We start from the raw sequence: 22272 nt of genomic DNA, 5'->3' as shown, positions 1-22272 counted from the left end.
GCACACATTATATATATATATATATGCTTATATGACCAAATGCTTTCTGAGGCTGTAAATAAGAGCAAATGATCATATGAGTGAATGTTATTTTCTATGGAATTTTTGCTTGCAGTCATTTGAATGGGATTGCAGTGCAGTGGGGTCAGGGAATTTGCCCTCACCCGACTGTTATTCGATCTCGGAGTTGGTATACATAATTACCAGGGTTGTAGAGGGTGCAGGAGGGGTTGCCCCCTGCAAAAAATATTACTTTTACTTTTTGTTGATTAGATCTTAAATGGTCATTGTTCATGTTTTCATATCCAATGTTTGATGAGACACGCACACACACACACACACACACACATCTGTTTGATATACAGCTCTAGATGTGTGTGTGTGTGTGTGTGTGTGTGTGTGTGTGTGTGTGTGTGTGTGTGTGTGTGTGTGTGTATATATTTGTATTATGTGTGATACACATACAACACATACTCACACAGACACGCGCGCGCACACACACACACACACACACACACACACACACACACACACACACACATACACATAAAATCACACACAATAAAGCCAATGTAGTTTTTTCCCATGAGTTCTGTTCTTACTTTTTATTACTTATTTTATATTTAAAATTAACAAATATATAAAATATTTCTTCTCCCTTACCAAAACAGGAATCAGTACATTTTGTGTAGCAGCAATTCCTGCCTTCAAAAAATAATAAAATAAGCTGGTAAAGCTTATCTCATTCTGTCATTCCAGTGTTCAGATATCTGCAAACATGTTTTTGTTTGGAGTAAAGTGTTACTGTCCAATACCTCTTTCACTTGCCACACCCCAGGACAATAAATTAGGTAGCCAATCCCTGCATGTAGCTGTATTTGGTATTCATTTATATAAGCTATTACTGATAAAAAGCAAGCAAATACCAAACTGCACCTCAGTTTATTCATTCATACTTTGTGTATGATGGGGTTATTGAAAGATATCCTTTGATTATTGCTTAGATTTCTTGCCCAGGACCTTCTAACGTGTACATTGCTGCAGTATTAAATTGGCTTCTATGGTTAAAAAGTTAATGACAGTAGCTGTATTTCTGATTATACAGTAACCAGACTGTATGCAGCATTGTCTCCAGTAGACTATTCTTCCACAGGGCCTCACATGGCACATACTTAGGCATGCAGTCATAGCTTTTCAAAGTCCACACAACAGCCATTGACTGAAAGAGTAAACACACACACACACACACACACACACACACACACACACACACACACACACACACACACACACACACACACACACACACACACACACACAAAACCTTTGTAAAACTAACAAGTTGGTCCATTGCTCCCCTGCAGTATTCACAGTTTTCCTCCAAAATCTGGGGTTTAACTGTGAAAAATATAGTCTCCTCCCCAACATTCTGGTGCAGTCTTTTGGGGAAAAGCAGAGGATAATTATCATTCAGTATTTAGAACACTTCCCTTGTCCTTTTTCTTAACCTACCAGTTTAATATTTACTATCATGCTGTCGGATGGCATTCTGTCGAACTGAAATAGTCAAAAGGCAAATTTCCCAGTTCTCAGAAGACCAAATCAAAAATGGTCAACACCACAACAGCAAGTGCTAGTGTGCATTTGCAAGTGCTAGTATGCGTTTGCTGTTGTGAGGTCAATGTTCTGCGTTGGATCGCACTACAGTGGGGATCGGGAAATGTACCCATTTCCTCACTATAGTGTGATCTCTGAGTTTGTATATATAATTAGCAGGGGGTGTGTCGACTTTGTCGAATTTGGACAACTCAACATTACCAGTTTTGGTGTTGTGGCTGTTTGGTGCTATGATTTTCAACATTTTGTTTCGATATCGTGACGACTCAATGGAAGTGTTGTCATGATTATGATAGTAAACCCAGTTTAATCCAGACAGTTAGTTCCTATCTTCCATGAAACACTGAAAAGGTGTGTCAAAAGCACATTTAAGTAAAAGGTGTGTCAATGGCAAATTTAAAGGTATATATTAGCCATGCTACTACGTACTTTCAGTAAGCCTGACAATATCTCCTCCTTACCTAGACAGGACCTCTCAAATACTACAATGACGTTAGCAACAAGAATAAACCCCAATCAGTTTGGCATTTTCATACTTCCCCTGACATTCTTTGTGAACGTGACATAGCACACTTAAATTCCTCTTTTAAGGGCAGCTACCTCATACCCAAAGATATATATCCTCTTTTCTCCAGAACAGGCTCCTCTCTTCAGATTTGGAGGCATTCTTTCACATCCTGTCCACTCCATAATCAGTAATCAGTCATTCCAGTGTCTGACAACCAACTTTTGTTACCCTTTCTGAACACATAACCAACCACATCTCTAGTAACTGGAGATGGGGCAATTCCATATCTGCTTCTTAAGAATACAGGTTTCCAAGCCACATGGAGATTTACACAAAGTCTGTTATGCCTGGGGGATCTAAAACAAGAAACGCTAAAGAACTTAGTATACCTGGAAGCCAGTAAGAAATTTGACATAGTCCCACATTGAGAGGTGGTATATAAACTGCAAGGGGGAGGGAGGTTGGAGCTGAAAAGGAGGCCACTGACAGAGGCTTGGTTGAAGAAGAGGTCACAGAAGGTGGTAACAATGTTTTCAGGAACTTAGAACTTTTCCACTGGAGTTCCATATAGGTCTGTACTTTTCAGTGAGTTTATTTCAGACATATCTTTGGACTTAGACAGTAAGACAATCTTCTTTATGGATGGCAAAAAGAAACTGAAGTGGATTATGAGGGGTGGAGCCTTAGAAAGGACTTGGAAAGGCTGGCTGAGAGACCCAAGAGGTGCCAACTGATGATAAGTGCATTCAGTTCATTTGTTCATTCTCTTCTAAAAAGATGCAATTCACATGTATATACAACATGTCACACCTTTCTAACAATTATTTTCTGGAAATGTTTCTACATTTACTAATGTACGGGCAAAGCCTTTTTCCATGGATCATCAATAAATATGGCAGCAGCCCCACTGACTGAATGTATTACATTACAATCCCAGTACAAGACCAAATGAAAGGAAAACATCCCTAAATGATAATTACTAGTCCTGTTCTTCAGGAAATCAGATTTGTCAATCCTTTAAAGTGTCCAGTCATATATCCAAAAATGTAAAGCCAGAACATTAGAACATTGACCCATCAGGCACTTCCCAGGATAATATTCATGCCCAGTGCTGCTATACCAGCTGAGTAGATACAGAATTTTCATCCGAGTCCTATTTGCCAGCAACTGTTTTCTGCCTTTGGCTTCAACACTCAAGCCTGTTGTATAGTTTTAAACAGCAGAGACAGAGAGAGAGAGAGAGAGAGAGAAGCTTGCCAGTTTAGTTTAGAAATGTAAAATGATTACAAAAAAATAACAAAATAAAACTAGGCAACTTATGACTCATCTTCCAAAGTCAAGCCACGCTAAACTAATGGAAGCCAAAGTTACCCTGCCTGTGTAATGGACTCTATACATATTTGTTATTCTGAAAGAAAATTTCTCTCATTCATAAGCTAAGTTGATGTGCCATGAATTAACATTTAAATTTTCCACTTGGTGCTGTGTGTTCTTTAATATTAACTAATTTAGATTTGTCCAGTGTGACTGCAGAATTTCCCACAATTCTCAAGGAATTCCAGAGTGAAACACATCCAGCCCCCCTTATCTTGTGCAACTTTTACTTTTCAAGTGCTTGTCGATCACAGTTTCATCTGTGAATGTACTGAGATCAGTCTTCTTATCCTGGATTCTTCTAGATTTGGTAACTTGCCCTTCTCTTCCCTTTGGAAATGATTAGCATTAATAGCATGCATTGCAGTAGTTCCCTAAATATCCCACTGCTTAGATTCACAGAACGATGCAGCGTATAATGTGCTTAAAGCATTTGCATTGATGAGACTGCGATACTTCTAAGATGTATCTGGTAACAAATGTTAAAGTACACAACATATGCAAGGAGCTGCACTGGGGGAAAGGTTATTCAAAGCCAGTTGTCCCAGTTATGTCCCTTGCAGTATTCAGAGGCAAAATATTTGTTTATCGCCTTATTACGGCAGTGTACTTGCTTAACACCTAATTTGCATAGACTAAGTTCAGAATGCCTTGAGCAAAGACTGTGTACACCACAGCTGTGACACCAATATCACAGCCTGAAAGTGCAAAAATGGTAAGGTAAGGCAAAAAAAATCTCTTGTGGCTTCCAAGAAAGAGTTTGTTCCTATCCACCAAAACAATTTAAAATATTGTAAGCATGTATACAGGATTGGTCCTGCTAAGCACATGTAAGAAGTACAGACTGCTCCACCCTATGGGATGTGGACAAAATCTAATCACTGCTATTAGAGAAACATAAACAAGAAAATGAATGTATTAATTAAACAACTGTTTCTTTTTCCTCTCCCATATGCTACAGAATGCCAGAGTAATCCTACCCATAACTAGGATGAAAGCTAGATGGTACCGGATAAGAATACATTAAAGGGGAAATGCATTGGTGTGTGACAAAAGCTGATGTCGGAAAAGATGGGCCTCTCTACTCCTGTGCTGAGCATCATGACTGGAGCTCCTACATACTCCATGTCAGTGCTCTAAGATCCTGTGCCACTGTAAGTGCCATGACAGTATGAGACAGGGGCACATGCCCAAGTCCAAGACCACTGCAGAGACATCCACATTCTTCTTGAACTGTGCTACACTCACTCCTACACTTTGTAATATGGCATGTTTTGGGGGAGGATAAGTGATGGTTTTCTCACCACGCAGTCAAGTGTAGCAGTACTTTGTGGCACTATCTGGAATGCATGCACTTAGAGTATTCCATACAGTATTTGCAGCCAGACCTGTAACTTTCATCTGCCTCTGGCTATGCCTGAGGACTGGTCAGTGGAATCACCTTTGTCATGCACAGAGTACTAGTATCTCCATGACATGCTGAACATGTAGGCACTGACACACAGCTGACCTGCTGGTGTGCAGCAGTCATTATTTGGTAGCACGATACACTAAATGTCTTGCCAATACTTGTAACTGTACAGTGTACTAGAGTGACAGCTACTGTGTCTGTGGACAATGATACAAACTGCAGGTTATTCAGCCCAATAATTGCCAAGGTTTGACCTACTCTGAAGATTTGAAGCCCTTATACATTCATTCTTGTTATCTGTCTGCATTTCTTGGCATTGAATTTAAGACTGTGACTCAGGCAGCAGTAACTAGACTGTGTCAGGCCTTCTTGGAGGTTCCCTATTAAATCAGCGAACGCTTAAAATAGTGAACTCTGTTTAATTAAACCTTTTTAATCGAAATGGCGAAATCCCAAATGCATGGAACAGCAATTTTTTTCCCAGGGAAAAAAATCATTGGGCCATATCGGAACTTTGCCATTTCCTCCACTGTGGTGCGATCTCGGAGTTGGTATATTTAAGTAGGGGGTGTGGGAGCGAATCCCCACTTTATTTTGTGTTTGGGTTTTTTTTTTTTTTTTTTTTTTACAGAGCAGCAATTTTTTTTCCCTGGGGAAAAAAATCACTGTTCCGTTTGTTTGTCATTTTGGCGTTTTGATATTTTAAAGTTGATTATACAGCATTCGCTATTTTAAGCATTCACTGTTATAATATAGACCCTTCTTGGAGTATATTTGTGTCTTGAGGGGATTTAATTACTGCACCTAATATACAATCATCTACGAACTTTGTCAGCCAGAGGCCTTTCACATCAGTCTAGACTTCAGAAAAATAGATGCCAAACAGGAGTGGTCCTAGCTTTGGGTTCTAAGGCTCTCTGTTACTCACCAGCCTTTTAGTGGAAGTAGATTCCTGTATCTTAACTTCTTGGGTCTTGTCTGTGAGTCAGATGGCTATCCAGTGAATGATTGTGGAGTTAAGACCTAATTCAATGAACTTGTTTACAATGCCAGTGTGGAGTATTGTGTTGAATGCTTTGACCAGGTCATGGTAGACAGTGTGCACCATCGTGTTCTCATTCACTGCTTTGGTGAAATTCTCAAAGAAGTCCACCAAGATGAGTAGGTATGACCTGCCCTTAATGAAACCAAGCTGAGCTGGATCTAGTGTCTGTAGGTTTCCTATGTCATCATTTAACATGTCCATGATTATCCTTTCCAAGGCTTTACATATCAGACTAGTCAAACTTATGGATCGATAGTTCCCTGGGTGCATGGTTGGCCCACCCTTGTACACTGGAATAGCCATTACAGTACTCTATTCATTTGACACAAAGCCTGGTTGAGGGCTGTGGTTAAATACTGATTCTAGTGGGCCCAATAACTCATGCCTTAAGCAATTACAGAGGTATCCTGGGATATTACTGGGGCCCATCAATGCAGTGTTCTTGGCCTTGGAGAGTGCCTTGAGAAACTCTTTCCTGCTGGTAGTATAGACAAAGTTATGGATGTGGTTATTTCTTGAATGTTGTCTGAGGTCTGAGGGCTATCTGAGGTTGCAGACATAGCAGTAGAAACTTTGTGACTGTCCTTGACCTGGTAGGCTATTTTTACCTCAAATTTGACTTTGGTAAATTTGATAAGCCCCCTGAGTTGCTTATTTAGACAGTGGACCTGGGTCACTTCTGAAAAGAGATACTTGTGTATAGTGGGTCTATCTATTTAACAAATGTATAAAGTGCAACATGAGGGGGGGGGATAGATGATTGAGTTTAGAGGCAGGTGGTGTAAGTGGGTGGCTTGAAATGTTGCAGTTTTGGATGATTTTGTTATTGCTGTTGCTGATTCACAGCTTCCTTGCAGTCATTATGGGGTTGAGTAGCAAGTCTCATATCAGGTGTGCATAGTAATATTCTTTCCATGCATGCAGGTATTAAAATGCTGATGTGCTACATTCTATTATCATCAGGTGAGCGACTGTATGTGTGGGTGTGTGTGTGCATGTGTGGGTGTGTGTGTGTGTGTGTCTGTGTGTCTGTGTATGTGTGCGCGCAAGCGCATGTGTCTGTGTGTATACATCCACAAATCTGGAACATTATTTCTGAAGGAGGAGAACACTCTGTATATCTCTTTAGTCTGTTTAACATTAGTTATGTTAAACTCTGGTTTTTGACCATATACTATATCACACTGTTTTGCTTTCAGTAATATACTTCTCAGGTTGCTAACTAAATTGTCAATTTAATTAATTTGTTTTCCCTCTACAGCTAATCTTTTGCATTTATAGGTTGTACTTACAGGTTATGCTTTGCTAAATATAAATTTCTGTATAATGCTTGTTTTCCATGATATGTCTAGTAATAACATATTTTTGTCTCTTTTTCTCTCGCTCACTATTTCAGCTTTTTAACTTTTATCACATTTTTGGTGGAGACCACTGTACTAACATTTACCTTGATTCCAGATGCATTGTATAGCATTGTGTTCTGTATTGTGGTTTGCCTACGTACCTGATATGGACTGCCCAATGCATGATAGCATTCTAATGATTCAGAACTACATTTAGTTTGCTTCTAATATTTTCTCGTTTGCTGCTTGCAAATGTGATTTTCTTTTAATTTTTATTTGTTTACTGTAACTTCTGTCATTCTGATTTTTTAATGTATTTGTAGAGCTTTAATTTAGATTGGGAAAGTATTTCATGGGGTTTGAATGTATATTCTTTGGTTGCACTAAGCCCTCTCAGCCACCAGCCTCCCAAATACAACTGTTACCTGGAGTACATAAAGTCTTGAGCCACCACTACTCAACACAGCAGTAGTCACAGGTGAGCACACACAACATGAAAACTCAAATAAATGTTTACCTAAAAAGCAAGCATCTTTGCACTTCCAAATCCAACAAATACATTACTTGCTGCTTGTATGAAATGCCATGGCCTCAGAGTAAAAGTAATCCACCACCACTGCTGTGTTCAGTAAAATCAGGGTTCAAGTACTGAAAACAGGGACAAAAATGAGCATCCTGTTTGAAGCAAACACACATTGAATAAAAACAGCTTAGAATCCCTGAATCGAAATCATATTTTCTGCATGTGAAGTTTTTTTAGTGTGAAAGGAACTGAATTACTATCACTGCCCACATTGTTTATGTAGATAAGTGTGTGTGTGTTTTCCATCAGTAGTGTCGGGAATTCATTGACTTAGCATGGAGACATCTTAGAGATCAGAACTGTGTTTTTCAATGTCTTTTCAATGCTTTTCCAAGAATGCTTTGTAACATTTGACTTTCCTTATGAGACCAGTTAGAAAGAGCGAATGTCATCAGCAGTTTCAGTTGTGTTTACTTATCAAAATGTATACTTTCAACAAAACCATTAGAGAAAAACGAGAAAGAATGCATGTGAGCAGAGTTCGTTTTTTTCCTAGCATAAACTCATTTGATTTACGTCTTTCTAATGCTAATCGCAGTGCATAAACCAGTACTGCAAGTCACAGAATGTTAATCCAATACTAAGAATGTTAATCTAATATTAAGAATTTGACACTACAAAATAACTCACGTGTGCTAATTTCTTAGCAACAGTGCAACACTCAGTGGTGCAATCCTGCCTCGGCACAACAGAGTATACCTGCCCCTCTGGATTTGCTTAAATCAGACATGCTACATACTATTCATGACTATGCATCTTATACTGGTTTTGTAACTAACAGACATTAAAAATGAGCAGTTTTAAATATATTTCATCAGTATCATGGATTCATAACATGCTGCTCAACATTCACCTAACTGTGACTATGAAAAGTCTGTGTCACTCCTTCTGTGCGGAGTCTGCATGTCCTCCCTGCGTTCATGTCGGTTTTCTCTGGGTACTCCGGTTTCCTTCCATGTTACAAAGACATGCATCTGGAGCATTTCTCCCCGGGCCTCAACTGAAAATTGGCTTTGTTCCAAGTTGGACTTTCCCAGTTAACAAATAATACATCAAATAAATAAATAAAACACAATAAATGTAGTTAGTGGGAAAGAGAGAGAGAGAAAGACAGACTAAGAAAGACAGAGATATGTTTGAAAAAAATCATGTTGACATAGTGTTAGGTCACTATAGTGTTGAACAGTTTACCAGAAGAGAAATGGAAATGAGAAATAAAAAATGCATTTAAATCACAGTTTATACAAATATATTGCTACAACTTTCATTTTCTTTAAACTGAAATACATTTTAGCTTGTCCATGATTACATGACAGAGTAGCCGTGTGTTTCTTCCTGTCCTGTCCTATTTGTTGAGGATCAGGGACTGACATGACACTATGCCTGGTTGAACTGACATGAAACACTATGCTTGGTTGAACTGACATGACACACTAAGCTTGGTTGGGCAGGGAGGATAGGCATTGGGATTCGTAAACATAGTGTGCAGAGGTGTACAAGCCTTTAGCACAATGTGTAGTAAGCTGACATTCAGTACCATGATTCATAGATATTGACCATGGTGCAGAAACACTGTGAACAGTGAAATGTCTGAATTCATAAATGGTACACAGGTGGTTATAGTATACTATGTGTATTATACCCTCTTGTGCCACAGACATCCGTAACTGCTTGTTTTACTTCAGGCACAGAACTACATCACAGCAGTGCAGAGAATGGATAATTTAATAAGGTATGAGTCAGACAACACATAGCTTATTAACAATCAGTTCTCTGAGACACTGCGCATCTCCTTTATGCCTAAAGGCAGTTCATAAAGAATTTACATTAAAAAGGCATGATGGTAGAGCTGGGGACATTACTATAATATGGTAATGCGGTGATCTGTGCTGTGCAAGTACCTGCTGACAGGAGTTGAATAGCATAATGTGTGTGTGTGGGGGGGGGGGGGCCTGTATGGTAGTCGTGGCAGATTTGCCTGCACAAGAGGGAACTCTACTGCCAGTAGAGTTTTTCTTAATCTGAGTTAATTATTATTATTATTATTATTATTATTATTATTATTATTAGTTTACTTTACTGTTGATATTGCCACTTTTTATGGTGAGAAACTTCCACAGTAATGGTGATCACTGCACTCACAAACAGCACATCATCTGCTTAACATCTAGCTAGAATCCCATAAACTAAGTCGATGTGACCAGCATATACACAGGTGGACTATTAATTGTGAATAATTTGGAATCGTGTTGAGAGGTGATTTGTATGAGTGGTGTCTGGATAACATATGTGTGTCTTTATGAATTTCAATGGGCTTTGATACACAGTTAAAATGCATACCAGCCCTACTCCACGACAAACAATGTAGCAAGAATAACACCCTGTGAGCCTTTATGACAATTCATTAGTTCATTTGGTGAAGGGAAACATGGACCTTCCTTTGTTTTCATCGCCTAGTGTAATGTGCACCACCAAAGAGCAGCACTTACTGGGTGTATCAGAAGGTAACACTATAGACATACAACTGGTACAACTTGGTCCTGTAAGTGCCAAAGTTCATGGAGAAAAACATTACATACTAAGACTGAGGCAGTGCTTTGTAGTCAGGTACCAAATGTTATGGCTATTCTGCCACATTCTGTGATAAAAGATGATCAGCTGTTACAAGAGCAAAATTCAAAACCACGCAATTGGTGCTGAGACCAGTTCCAAAGAATGCCTGGCAGTGAGACAGGCGATAGAAGAGGTCATCCATTTAACTGCAGACAAAGCAAAAAACAGTTAAAGCCAACAACATAAGGGAGAGCAACATGTGAATATGAATAGTTATAAAATTATAGGCATTAGATTCCTTAAAGAGCACTACAGATGCGATGTTTGCTCTGAGAGTGTTGATGGAGAAGTACAGATAAGGTCAGAAGGAGTTGCATTGTGTCTTTGTGGATTTAGAGAAAGCATATGACAGGGTGCCTAGAGAGGAGATGTGGTATTGTATGAGGAAGTCGGGAGTGTCAGAGAAGTATGTAAGAGTGGTACAGGATATGTACGAGGGTAGTGTGACAGCGGTGAGGTCTGCGGTGGGAGTGACGGATGCATTTAAGGTGGAGGGGGGATTACATCAAGGATCAGCTCTGAGCCCTTTATTATTTGCAATGGTGATGGACAGGTTGACAGACGAGATCAGACAGGAGTCCCTGTGGACTATGATGTTTGCAGATGACATTGTGATCTGTAGTGAGAGTAGGGAACAGGTGGAGGAGACCCTGGAGAGGTGGAGATATGCTCTAGAGAGAAGAGGAATGAAGGTCAGCAGGACTAACACAGAATATATGTGTGTGAATGAGAGGGAGGACAGAGGAATGGTGTGGATGCAGGGAGTAGAGGTGGCAAAGGTGAATGAGTTTAAGTACTTGGGATCAACAGTTCAGAGTAATGGTGAGCGTGGAAGACAGGTGAAGAAGAGAATACAGGCAGGATGGAGTGGGTGAAGAAGAGTATCAGGAGTTATTTGTGACAGAGTACCAGTAAGAGTGAAAGGGAAGGTCTACAAGAGGGTAGGGAGACCAGCTATGTTATACGGGTTGGAGACAGTGGCATTGACAAAAAGGAAGGAGTCAGAGCTTGACGTGGCAGAGTTGAAGATGTTAAGATTTGCAGTGGGTGTGATGAGGATGGATAGGATTAGGAATAAGTATATTAGAGGGTCAGCCCAGGTTGGAAGGTTTGGAGACAAAGCCAGAGAGGCAAGATTATGTTGGTTTGGACATGTGCTGAGGAGGGATGCAGAGTATATTGGGAAAAAGATGCTAAGGATGAAGCTGCCAGGTAACAGGAAAAGAGGAAGGCCTAAGATAAGGTTTATGGATGTGGTGAGAGAGGACATGCAGGCGGTTGGTGTGACAGAGCAAGATGCAGAGGACAGGAAGAAATGGAAACAGTTGATCTGCTGTGGCGACCCCTAACGGAAGCAGCCGAAAGAAGAAGAAGATTCCTTACTCCTTACTCCTTACCTGCAGTTGAATGGTCCTTTATAACTTAAACATAGGATCATAGGTGAATACTAGTGTAACTGTCCTGTAAGACCATTTTAAGCCCAGCCAATAACCCAAGGTGAGAATCAAATCGTATATTTTGCCTATGAGGCAAAGGCTTTAACCATTATGCCAAGCCTCCCTATATTAGTAATGCCTGTGGGTGCAGCTGTCAACTTACAGGCTCATAGATTAGTGGTAGGCTAACTGCCCTTGTGCACCATTTTTAAGACTAGTCAATCACCCCATGTGAGAATCAAAGCCTCCACCTTGTGTTTGGAAGGTAAACATCTTAACCATTATACGAACCTCAGTCATGCTGCGTTAGCATTTCTGACATCAAGCTAGTAATTATTTACTTAAGAGGCACATAACAGATTATTCCATGCCTGGTGAAATGCAACTGCTGCTTTAGGGTCAGTCTGAATTTCATTGGCAAGCAAATACTAATTAGGAGACAATTCCCATCACGTCTATACCTGGAAAGAATATTGAATTATTTATTGCTGATCACTGCAAAAGTGAAGCTTCAGCTTTGCATTTGTTGGTCCCTGCTTGATAATATGTTACTGTTTACCAAAATTCCTTCCTAGAGTACTGTTGTCTTAAGTCACGAGATCTGCTTCATTATTTTGTGTGTGTTATGGCACATTTCTGACATTATAATGCCAGGGTTCTCCCAGATGTGTTCACTCCTCAAACTGCATATTGCAATGAGTTGGAGGAAACACCAAAGGCGACTGTTCCAGGACCTGCCACAGATAAGCCAGAGAGCACTATAGAAGGCACAAAGAAACATGAACAAGGAATGAAACTGATTTTTGCGTTGAAATATTCCTGATTCTTCACAAAGCTTTAACAGACATTTTGCATTAACTGAACTTTTGAAACAAGCGGGGAGATAAATATATTAACAAGGTGCTGTTCAAAACTTACAAGTGCTTTTTATTTTTTAGTATCAAGCTACATTTTCCCTTCTCTGCTTACTGCACAGGAAAAAGTTATATATTATAGGACTAAGCATTTGAGACAAATTGTGCAAACTAGAAGTTGGCAGTGTTTTTTTTCCAACTTATCCAGAACATCTAAAGCTAAAGATGCATTTTGATGACATTCTTGCAGAAATTGGACAGTTTGGGAAGTATCAGATGATACTGTTAGTCTGGACTGCAACCCCAAGTTTCTTCTCTGCATTTAATATGTTAGCAGCCATCTTCACTGGGGCTACACCTCAGTACAAGTGCCATCACATCTGGGAAAACAGTGACCTGGGACTATCTAACCTTACCACTGATCTGTTGCGGAACCTCAGCTTGAATCTGGATGCTTGCTCCACCTTTGACATTGGAAACCTACAACATTCAGGGCATACTGTTATGGATTTGGAAACCATTAGCAGAAACCTGACAAAAGTTACCTGTGCAAAGTGGGACTATGCCACCGATGTGTTTAAAAGTACTATAGTCACTGAGGTAAGATTCAATTTTTTGTCATTTTAATGCACATTATGACAAACTTTAATGACTTTATTTACAGATAAAAATATTTTTATTGATGTTTTGTACACAGTTCACATGTCAGTGCTTACTGACACCACTATATCTTGGCATTAATAAACCAAGAAGCCTTTGGCTAGGACTATTCTGAAAAGCATCACTATCTTCAAATAACAGAAACTTTGAGCAGCATATGAAACAGAGCCTGTTCAAAATGCATTTTCAGAAGCATCTTCCACCACTGTAATACGAATATAAAAAGATGCTTGTCTTTATTTTAAACTGGGGCTTAGGGGAGGACTAAGAATCTTCTCAAGTCTGAAACAACTGAAAGCTAACTATATTATACCATCTGTATACTCTTTCTGTTTTTGCTAAGATTACTGACTGCTAACCTGTCTTACCAATCAGCCTATCAGAAAGTTGATTTATACTTAGTATCCAAACTAAACTGAATACTAAGCCCATTAGTGTTTTGTGACTAAATAGTGTTTTTTTTCAATCAAAGAAAAATGTAATCAGAGAGCCCAACTATATATTTATGGCAGTTTATGGCAGTTGTAGTATGACCTCATATAAAAAGGAATGAGGGAGGGCTGTTCTATGATAAACTGTCATAATAAGGAAGGGTAACCAACTGACCACACTGGAGAGAGAAAAGTAATACCTATACACATGATGTGTGCAATATATGTAACACCAGAGTGTTTTTCAAAGCTGTGATAAATGTAGCTCTGAAGAGGGCAATATAACATGGAGGAATGTAGTCTGGCTGGTGAAAGCAGTAGAGTTCTGCTTATTCTCAGGGTAGGCAGTGTGCTGACCAGTTCAGAAGGAGTCCCAGCAATGAAGAGTGTTCAAAGCAGATGAAAGATAAGAGACTGGGTGTAAATGTTTGGGGTACATAATTTAGTTTCATGGATTTTGAAACCATTAAGAGAAGGTTGGCATCGAGCTGGCACCTCGGCACCGTAAAAATCTACTGCCAATCATTAGCGGACCGGAGTTCCGCTGTGGTGACCCCTAACTGGGAAAAGCCGAAAGAAAAACAAGAGAAGGTGGGCAATTTTGGCAAACTAAATTTAGTGCACAGAAATTTATCTTCAAGACATAAACTGTATAGAGATATACAGAATTAGTTACCTGAACTAAGGCGAATTTAGAGGTGGTAAAAAGGGAAATGCTGGTACTAATTAAAACTTGCCCTGTTTATCCTCAACATGAATTCAGTCTAGGCAAATTTCTGTTCCCCACACTGGGTTGAGTCTGTTGCTAAAGAAAGATGAAAATGTCTGTTTCACTATAATGGCCCTTGTGAACAAAAACAGATCAAAACATGATGCTTTGAGTGCTTAGTTTTATTAACTCCATGTGGGTTCGATAAACTGTATCAGATGATTGTGTTTATTTGTGTATGAGTGAACGATAATGGGCTGGTGCTATCCGATCTGAAAGCACTGTTCTTAGGTCCGTAAAATTCAATACAGATATTAACGAGATCCAGTCTATCAAACATAGAATGGATTCAGTTTTGGTGAAAGATGATGGGATGTTGTATGAAACATGATGGTGCTTTATTCACCTGCATGATATACACAATATCAAAGCTCTCAGTGCTGAATTCTTCCAGATATGATGAGCTAGACACTAGTATAAGGTAAGACAAACGTAATAATAGCTCAGAAGACTACTTTATTCTCAGAACAGCCACTCTGTAGGTATCAAGAAGATGAGTTCCTCAAACTATTATAAAGCAAATAATGCTAAAGGATAATTCATTTTAGCAGTAGCACTCCAGTTACACAAATGTAGAAGTCACAGACACTGGCACTAAAAATAGAAAAAAAACCTATGTTAACAAAAGGAGAAAGGTTGAGTGTGATGAAACTAAGTACACTTTATTCCCAGACAAAGTGTGTTGCCGTTACACTGTAGGCTGCAAAATTGTCGAGATTCTATATGTCAAAAAACTGTCAGTATTACTGAAGAGTAAATGAAGTGAAGTACTGAGTAGGAAGATAATGCTTTATATTCAAAGTGCACGTGCTGCAGGCAACTAACAACATAACTGTTTGCCTCAAATTTAACATGAAGTCAGAATGGATGAAAAGTAGAGAACTGCCAGTAAAGAAGTTGAACTGCTCCCTTGAATTGTAGGGCATGTATGACAAAGTATAGATGACAGTAAGAGACTGTCTAGTCACTCAGACAACACATGAATTCCAACTAAGCCTTGTTTCCTCGAATACTTCTTATATCTAGCTTCATTATGTTTTTTTACAATTGTACTTTTGTTTAAAGAGGCTGTACTTTCTCTGCCAGTTCCTCTTCATTTCTCCTAGAAAGAAGAGAAACTTTCCTTTCTTCTTTTTCTTTTTTCATTTTTTTCTTTTGTTAAAAGTCGTTTTATGTAAACAGTCAAAATGCTATAAACAAAACAATCAGCTGATTAAAGAACTATAGGTGTAGTTCATTGGTCATTGAACATTGTTGTGTAATGGAAAATGAAAATTAACAGTTGATTTCATTACCTGGTCATAAAGGTGACATAAACAAATGTGCAGTAACTTCATTCCGCAGCCAGGAATAAAAGCAAGATAATAACTATATTCAAAAGGATCGACTAGAAGTGATAAAGTACAGACATTAAGTAAAACATGGTCGACTTAAATAGATAACAGGTGAAACAGCCTTCCAGGCCAGTGTCTAATCTGTAAACTTCTTTTAAACCTATTTTAAAGGTTACAAGCATTTAAATAACTTGAAGTAAAATAATGATATTTTTGAAATGAGGTCTTATAAACTGTAATACGTAGAGCTGCGATATAAAACTTTGCTAAAGCAATTAATGGGGTCCTGCTTATTCTGTTATCTTTATTAGTTCTGTTAATGCCGTGACTTAAAATAGTTTGCTGCCAATTCGACTCAGCTTTAATGTTGAGTGATAAATGTTTCCTGATAATATGTGACCATACATTATGACCAGAAGGCAAAGCCAGAAAACATGAATAATATCAGCATTTTGACTTTCACACGAAGAACAAACTGGAGCAGAGTCAGGAAAGAAACAACTGGGAAGATGTTAAGTATTTATTAAAACAGATGACAGATTCAGTGAAAATCAATATAGCATGGGATTTGGTATAAAGAGCTGTTCCATATGTTAATGCAGGCAGTGCTATTCATTCATATTACATTTGGGTCTAATTCTGTCCAGTAACAGGAGAGGAATATTTGGTTGCTTTAAATTAGATTCATGAATAATTTATATGCTGAAACATTCATTTGGTAGACAATGACTTTTGTTTTAAATTAATGTAATTTATAAGTGCTAAAGATACTTCCCAACAACTGTACAGATGCCGGCTGTTACCATTTAAATGTTTGGAGTCTGTGTCCCATGTAGGCTTTTAGGGCACATATCACTATCCCTATGATGTTGTGATCCTTTGATCCATTGAAAATGGAACTTGTCTGGAACTCATCTGGAGGAAAGTCCAAATAATATTGAGACTGGAAATGTTCCCTTTAGATGAGCAGTAGTATTTGCAGATGTCAGAAGCTGATGAGAACTTCTTGATAACAGATCAACTACTGTGAAAGATAAAGAGGAGGAATGTCTTTAGAAGATATCATCATGCCACCTCTTATTTATATAGTGAAACAACTTTAAGAGCTGGACAAAATGTTTACTGTCAAATAGGTCGTGATCTATAAGCAAACTCTGTTTTTTTAATTAAGTTTAATAGTAATTTGTGATTTGTATGCTTAGTCAATTTAACTTTTTTGAAGAAAACAAATAGTGTTGTATTGGCAGAGCCTTTTATTGATAAAACGGTAAGCGCTTTTGCAGAAACTCTGCTTCTTCAGACCATAAAAACAATACTAAAAACTCTGCATTATATACATCAATACCAAATACAAAATAACCAATCAGAACATACATAAAAGATCATATGCAACATTGTATCATCAGCACCTGTACAACCTTCTCTGTTTCAGTCTAGGTCTGAAAGAGACCTTGCCATTTAACCTACCTTCCTTGTCAGCTTGTAAGTGTAAAATCCAATGTAGTTCCCTACTAACATCACCTAACCTATCATTTAGTCTAACAATCTCCACTACTTTGAACTTAAACTGATGGTCTGCACTCATCTCAATGGCATGTTTAGCCAGAGAATTCTTACTATTTCCTTGTCTTATAACCCTAACATGCTCTCTCATCCTTTCCATCAGACACCGATCTGTCTGTCCCGCATAAAATTTCTTGCAAAGTGTACACTATGGTAAGTACACAAGATATCTGGTTTGGCAATTAGCCTCTATCTTGAAAAAATACTTCTTATTGGTACAAGGATGTATAAAATGGCGGTTACTATCTATAATCTAGCAAAAGTTGCATTCACCACATGGAAATGTGCCTATACGAAGAAACTGACTGTCCTTGCCATTCTTATAACATAGCAAGGATTTGTGGGATCTTTTATTCTTAAACCTAAAAATTGGATGAGTACCTAACGAGCTGTTGATCTGAGGGTCAAAAGTAAGAATATGCCAATTCTATCTAATGATATCACAAACAGCACCAATATTACCTGAATATGTCAAAGAAATAAGCATACCCTCAACTTAAAATCATCCTCAACATTTGGAGGGTGACTGTGCCTTCACACGTCAAAGAGATGGTCTCCCACTTTGTAGCAGCATAGGTCAGAAGCAAGCCATGCAAGGAACCTCACATGCACTTCTGTTCAGAAACTGATAGCACTAACATCCCATAGATTTGATGTGATGCAGTTAAGAGCTCCATGGTGAGTAGGGAAGTTAACCCCTACATTGGAGTGGATGATGACTGTGATTCAATCTCAGGTCCCTATCAGTTTATCGAATGCACTATTCCCTGAAAACCTGATTTGTCCAACCCAATTAAACTAAATCTTATTCCGTTGAACAATCGTTTCATTGAAGTTTTTCCCAGGGGAAAAAAACAGTGGGCTGTCATAGGGGATTTGCCCTTTTCCCTACTGTATTGTGATCTTGGAGTTGATATATTTAGTTACAGGGCACATTGGGGGGGTGGGGGGAGCAGCCCCCCACCAGGGTGGGTTTTAAATAGTGCTATTTTTGTTGTAGTTACCGGGTTGACCAAGTGGTTGTTTACCCTGGGAAAGTACTTTGTTTAAACAATTGTCTGATGGATTAAGTTTTGTTTAATTGGGTTCAGTGAAGAGGTGTTTGGGAAATAATGCATTCAATAACTGATATAGACCCATTTAATCTCACCTCATGGGGAGCACAAAGGGCTAGTTAGGCCTGTGCTACATGTAGGAATGAAATGGCCAACTGGTCATAGGATCTGATGGCTGTCAGACAGTAGAGAAGTAAACAAAATCTCAGGCTGCCTGGACCCACTTCTCAAATTGTTTGTCTCATGCTCTCCAGTTACTTGTTACCATACAACAGCAATACTATTGAAGAAAACTGGCCCAGAAAACTTTTCTACTGAAAATAGCTTTTTTGGAATATTTCTTCCTACATGGTATGAATGGCTGAGTGACTTCAGCTCACTTATTTCTTATTCTTTTTCTCTTTTTAGTCCATTTATGTTGTAACTTTTCAATAAGAAAATGCCTGACTGTCTTTCTGTGCCATTAGGCCTTCCTTCTTCTCATAAAATTTACACCATTTTGTATGACTTGCACCTGTAATAAGGTTGTCCCTCCTGTTGATAAGAACACTTACACTGTAATGTGCTTAGAAGAGGTGTGTATTATTTCTCACTGATCCTTTTGTGCCAGTTTTAATCAAGCAACATGCAAAAGGTGTCATCAGAAATTGCGAAATTATTTGAAGAATTCCTTATCGGCTGAGTCTAGCGTGTCTGAGTCAGATGGGTCTTCAACCACAAGTGGCAGTAATGCTTCTTCTATGAGAACAATTAAAACTACATTTTTCTACTAAAGAAAGCAACTTCTTTCATCTGGTTCTACTATGGTGGGCACTTCCATCCCTAACATTACAATAAAGGAGGCTCCCTCTAAAGGTAAGAGATAACCAATATGCCTTCCATTTTGACAATGAAGTTTACTTTTGCCTTTGTGCCTCTTGTTCTGTCTACATTTGTTTACTACAGGATCCGAATACTATAGGTCCTGGGATCACTGTCTTTTCCTGCCATTGATTGTGATACACTGGCCAAAGCTTAGTTAAGACACAAGCAAGGAGATCTAGTGCTCCCTTTTCTGTTCCTTCGGTACAAGAGCACCATAAAGGTTTTTTGCATAAGTAGGAAGTGGTTCTTTCTCCATCTCTGAAATCTGCAATTAACTGTCTCTGTCACCAACACCTGTGAATATCTGCCCAGCGCTACCACCTAGACTATAACATCCTATGCATCTATTGCCCTTGTTGATTCTGCACATTCCAGCACTGCACCACTACCACCCCACTTCACTTACCCCCACTTCTCAATACCTCCACTGTACATGATTTATTTTCTCATTTTAGTGCCACCACAAACCCAGTATACAGTGTTACTTTTTCTTCCAGCATTTGTGTTACCCTCACAGTATGATTTGGCACTTATAATCTTGGCTTTGTTCTGTAGTATTCCACTCCCATCCCTTTGGCATCAATTGTCATAGTGGTGATTCTGCTAACTTCAGGACTGACTGGGGATCCTGGTGTATGAAGCATTTAGTCCTTGATGCTATGTAACTCCAGCTACTTCCTCCTTGATGTTGAAACCCATCTCATTCCTGGTTCCTTCAGCTTCAGACCCTTGCATTAGGGTATGACTACACATGACTTGGTCATTCTTTCTTGCGAGTCTGCTGCATCCTTCTTTCTAAAGGTCCCTCCCTAAGAGTGTTCTATCTTCCTTACAGCCTAAAGCATCACCTAAAAGACAAAGAAAGGCCATAACTAAAATAAGGCACCTAGAGATCATCTTGACATAGATAATTTGAATAAACACAAAGGGGCTACATTTGCAACAAAAAGGAGGTTGGTCCACTTATCCAAATCTTCCCCATCAAAGACTTGTGAAGGCATGCAAGTTCACTGTACAGACATGCTGCATGGATTTCTCCAGTTGAAATCTTAAAAGAGGTTATCAAAGTGCCATGGGAAAATCAGGGCACAGTAACCCCATTTACCAATAAAATAAATCCCATATTCCAGCCACAAGGGCTTGTAGAGTGTGGGCAGTGGACATTAATCTTTGCAGCAGTCATCTGTAGGCTATCATGCATTAGAGCCCTGTTGTCCATCTCTCTGATGAAGAATATGGTGACATGAACAGCCTTATAAAGCGCATGTTGTAATCCACAACATTCTGTTTGTGGGTGGTGATCTATCTAATTTGATCGGCATACCTCCAGCTGGATCTCACAGAAAAAATGCATTAGGTGCTGGAATGGCTACCAGATGAACAATTAAAGAAAAACTCAAGACTCGGGCTACTTTCCTTCTCCTGTATGACCAGTCATTTGATTTATTTTAGTCTTAATGCAGCTAAAAGTAAGGATAGGATGACAGGATCTTGTTTTGCATTATGGTTGCAATTTATAGATTTGACAGAAGGTATCAAATCTGCCATTATATAGCTCTCCTTTAATGGTCTGAGTCTGTTTAATAATACTGTAAAGAAATACCTGAAATCTGAAAGATATGGAACACCAAAGTAAAACTGTAACTGCTGTGGTTATCAAGTTTCATTCTCCACAGCGCTAATTTAATAGAATTTGGAGAAGCCAACACTATATGTTGTTTCAGAGCAGCCCATAGTAACAGCATCAGAATAATACTGGAAGGGAAAGGCCCCATCAGTCTCACTTCTGCTTTGGTCACAAACTCAATGGAAGCAATTATTGGCTTTCCCTAGGAGGCTGCCATCATCTTCAGGATCAACAGCAGTGCTCCCCTGATCTTGCCTGACTGCTTCTCTCCAGAAGTAGGCAGGGTCATCTCTCCTTCTATCAGCTTGCATGAGAATTACCAAAAATGCACAGGTAAAATATGTAACATCCAGGGAATATACAATACTCTTTCTTTTACCTAACAAGCTTCCATCACTTCCCTTGCCAGGTGGCCTGCTCCATTAACAGTGGGTAGCAAGCTGGGAAGTATTAATCCTCTTTTCAAAATACAACCACGCAAAATGTCCCACCAGACCACAGTTGCTTAAGATACTATCCCAGGTTCTTTTTGGTATCAAAGACAACAAAGAACCTTAGGTCTGTCTTAGATCTTAATGGTCCAGACATTATGTCTTGAAAAAAAACTTTTGATTGAACATAATGATTTCTATTCTCCCTTTTCAAGGAGACTCAGGGTGGTCATTGGACTGCAAATTATGTACATATTTTAAGGACTTCAGAAGGCTTATATGCTTCTGGATGCAATATAGTCAGATCAATATCGAAATATATAAGCATTTATCATAAATACGTGTAGCATTAATCAAAAGAATATAAAAATATTGGAAAATAGGCAGATTAATGCAACATACAAGTTTGTAGAATTTAGTATGTGAAGCAAGCAAAGTAATGTTGAATACAACTATATAAAACAAAGAGATGAAACTGTAAAGTAACTAAGAACAAACAGATGACATTGTAAAGTAACATTAAAGCAACTTAAACTAGATGCTAAAAATATGCTCTTTGGTATTCATTCAAAACCTCATCTTACTGACAGTTATGCACAAAATCCTTAACAATAACAGTGTACTGGAATGGTGAATTAAACATATTTAGTACCAGATGCACTTGTTTCTCCAAAGCTGAGTAGGGATAAAGCTATGGGGGAAGTCTGCAGAGGAGTACTTTCTGCTTCTAAGCAGGATGTATAAGGATAAAATA

At 38.8% G+C, this 22272-nt stretch overlaps 1 protein-coding gene across 1 annotated transcript in view; it reads left to right on the top strand.

Annotated features, from left to right (window-relative positions):
- The first annotated feature begins 12702 nt into the window (after window positions 1–12702).
- Window positions 12703–22272, top strand: part of LOC122790645 (solute carrier family 22 member 13-like) — a 367537-nt gene continuing 357967 nt past the window's right edge. Inside the window, exon 1 of the mRNA XM_044058173.1 lies at window positions 12703–13384. Within this exon, the coding sequence (XP_043914108.1) occupies window positions 13010–13384 (375 nt within the window). The 5' untranslated portion in view covers window positions 12703–13009. The remainder of the gene's footprint in view (window positions 13385–22272) is intronic.

Source organism: Protopterus annectens, chromosome 1.part2 (genome assembly GCF_019279795.1).
Source record: "Protopterus annectens isolate FY-2018-M chromosome 1.part2, PAN1.0, whole genome shotgun sequence".
Lineage (NCBI taxonomy): Eukaryota > Metazoa > Chordata > Ceratodontiformes > Protopteridae > Protopterus > Protopterus annectens.
This window is presented reverse-complemented; position numbering and strand designations above follow the sequence as displayed.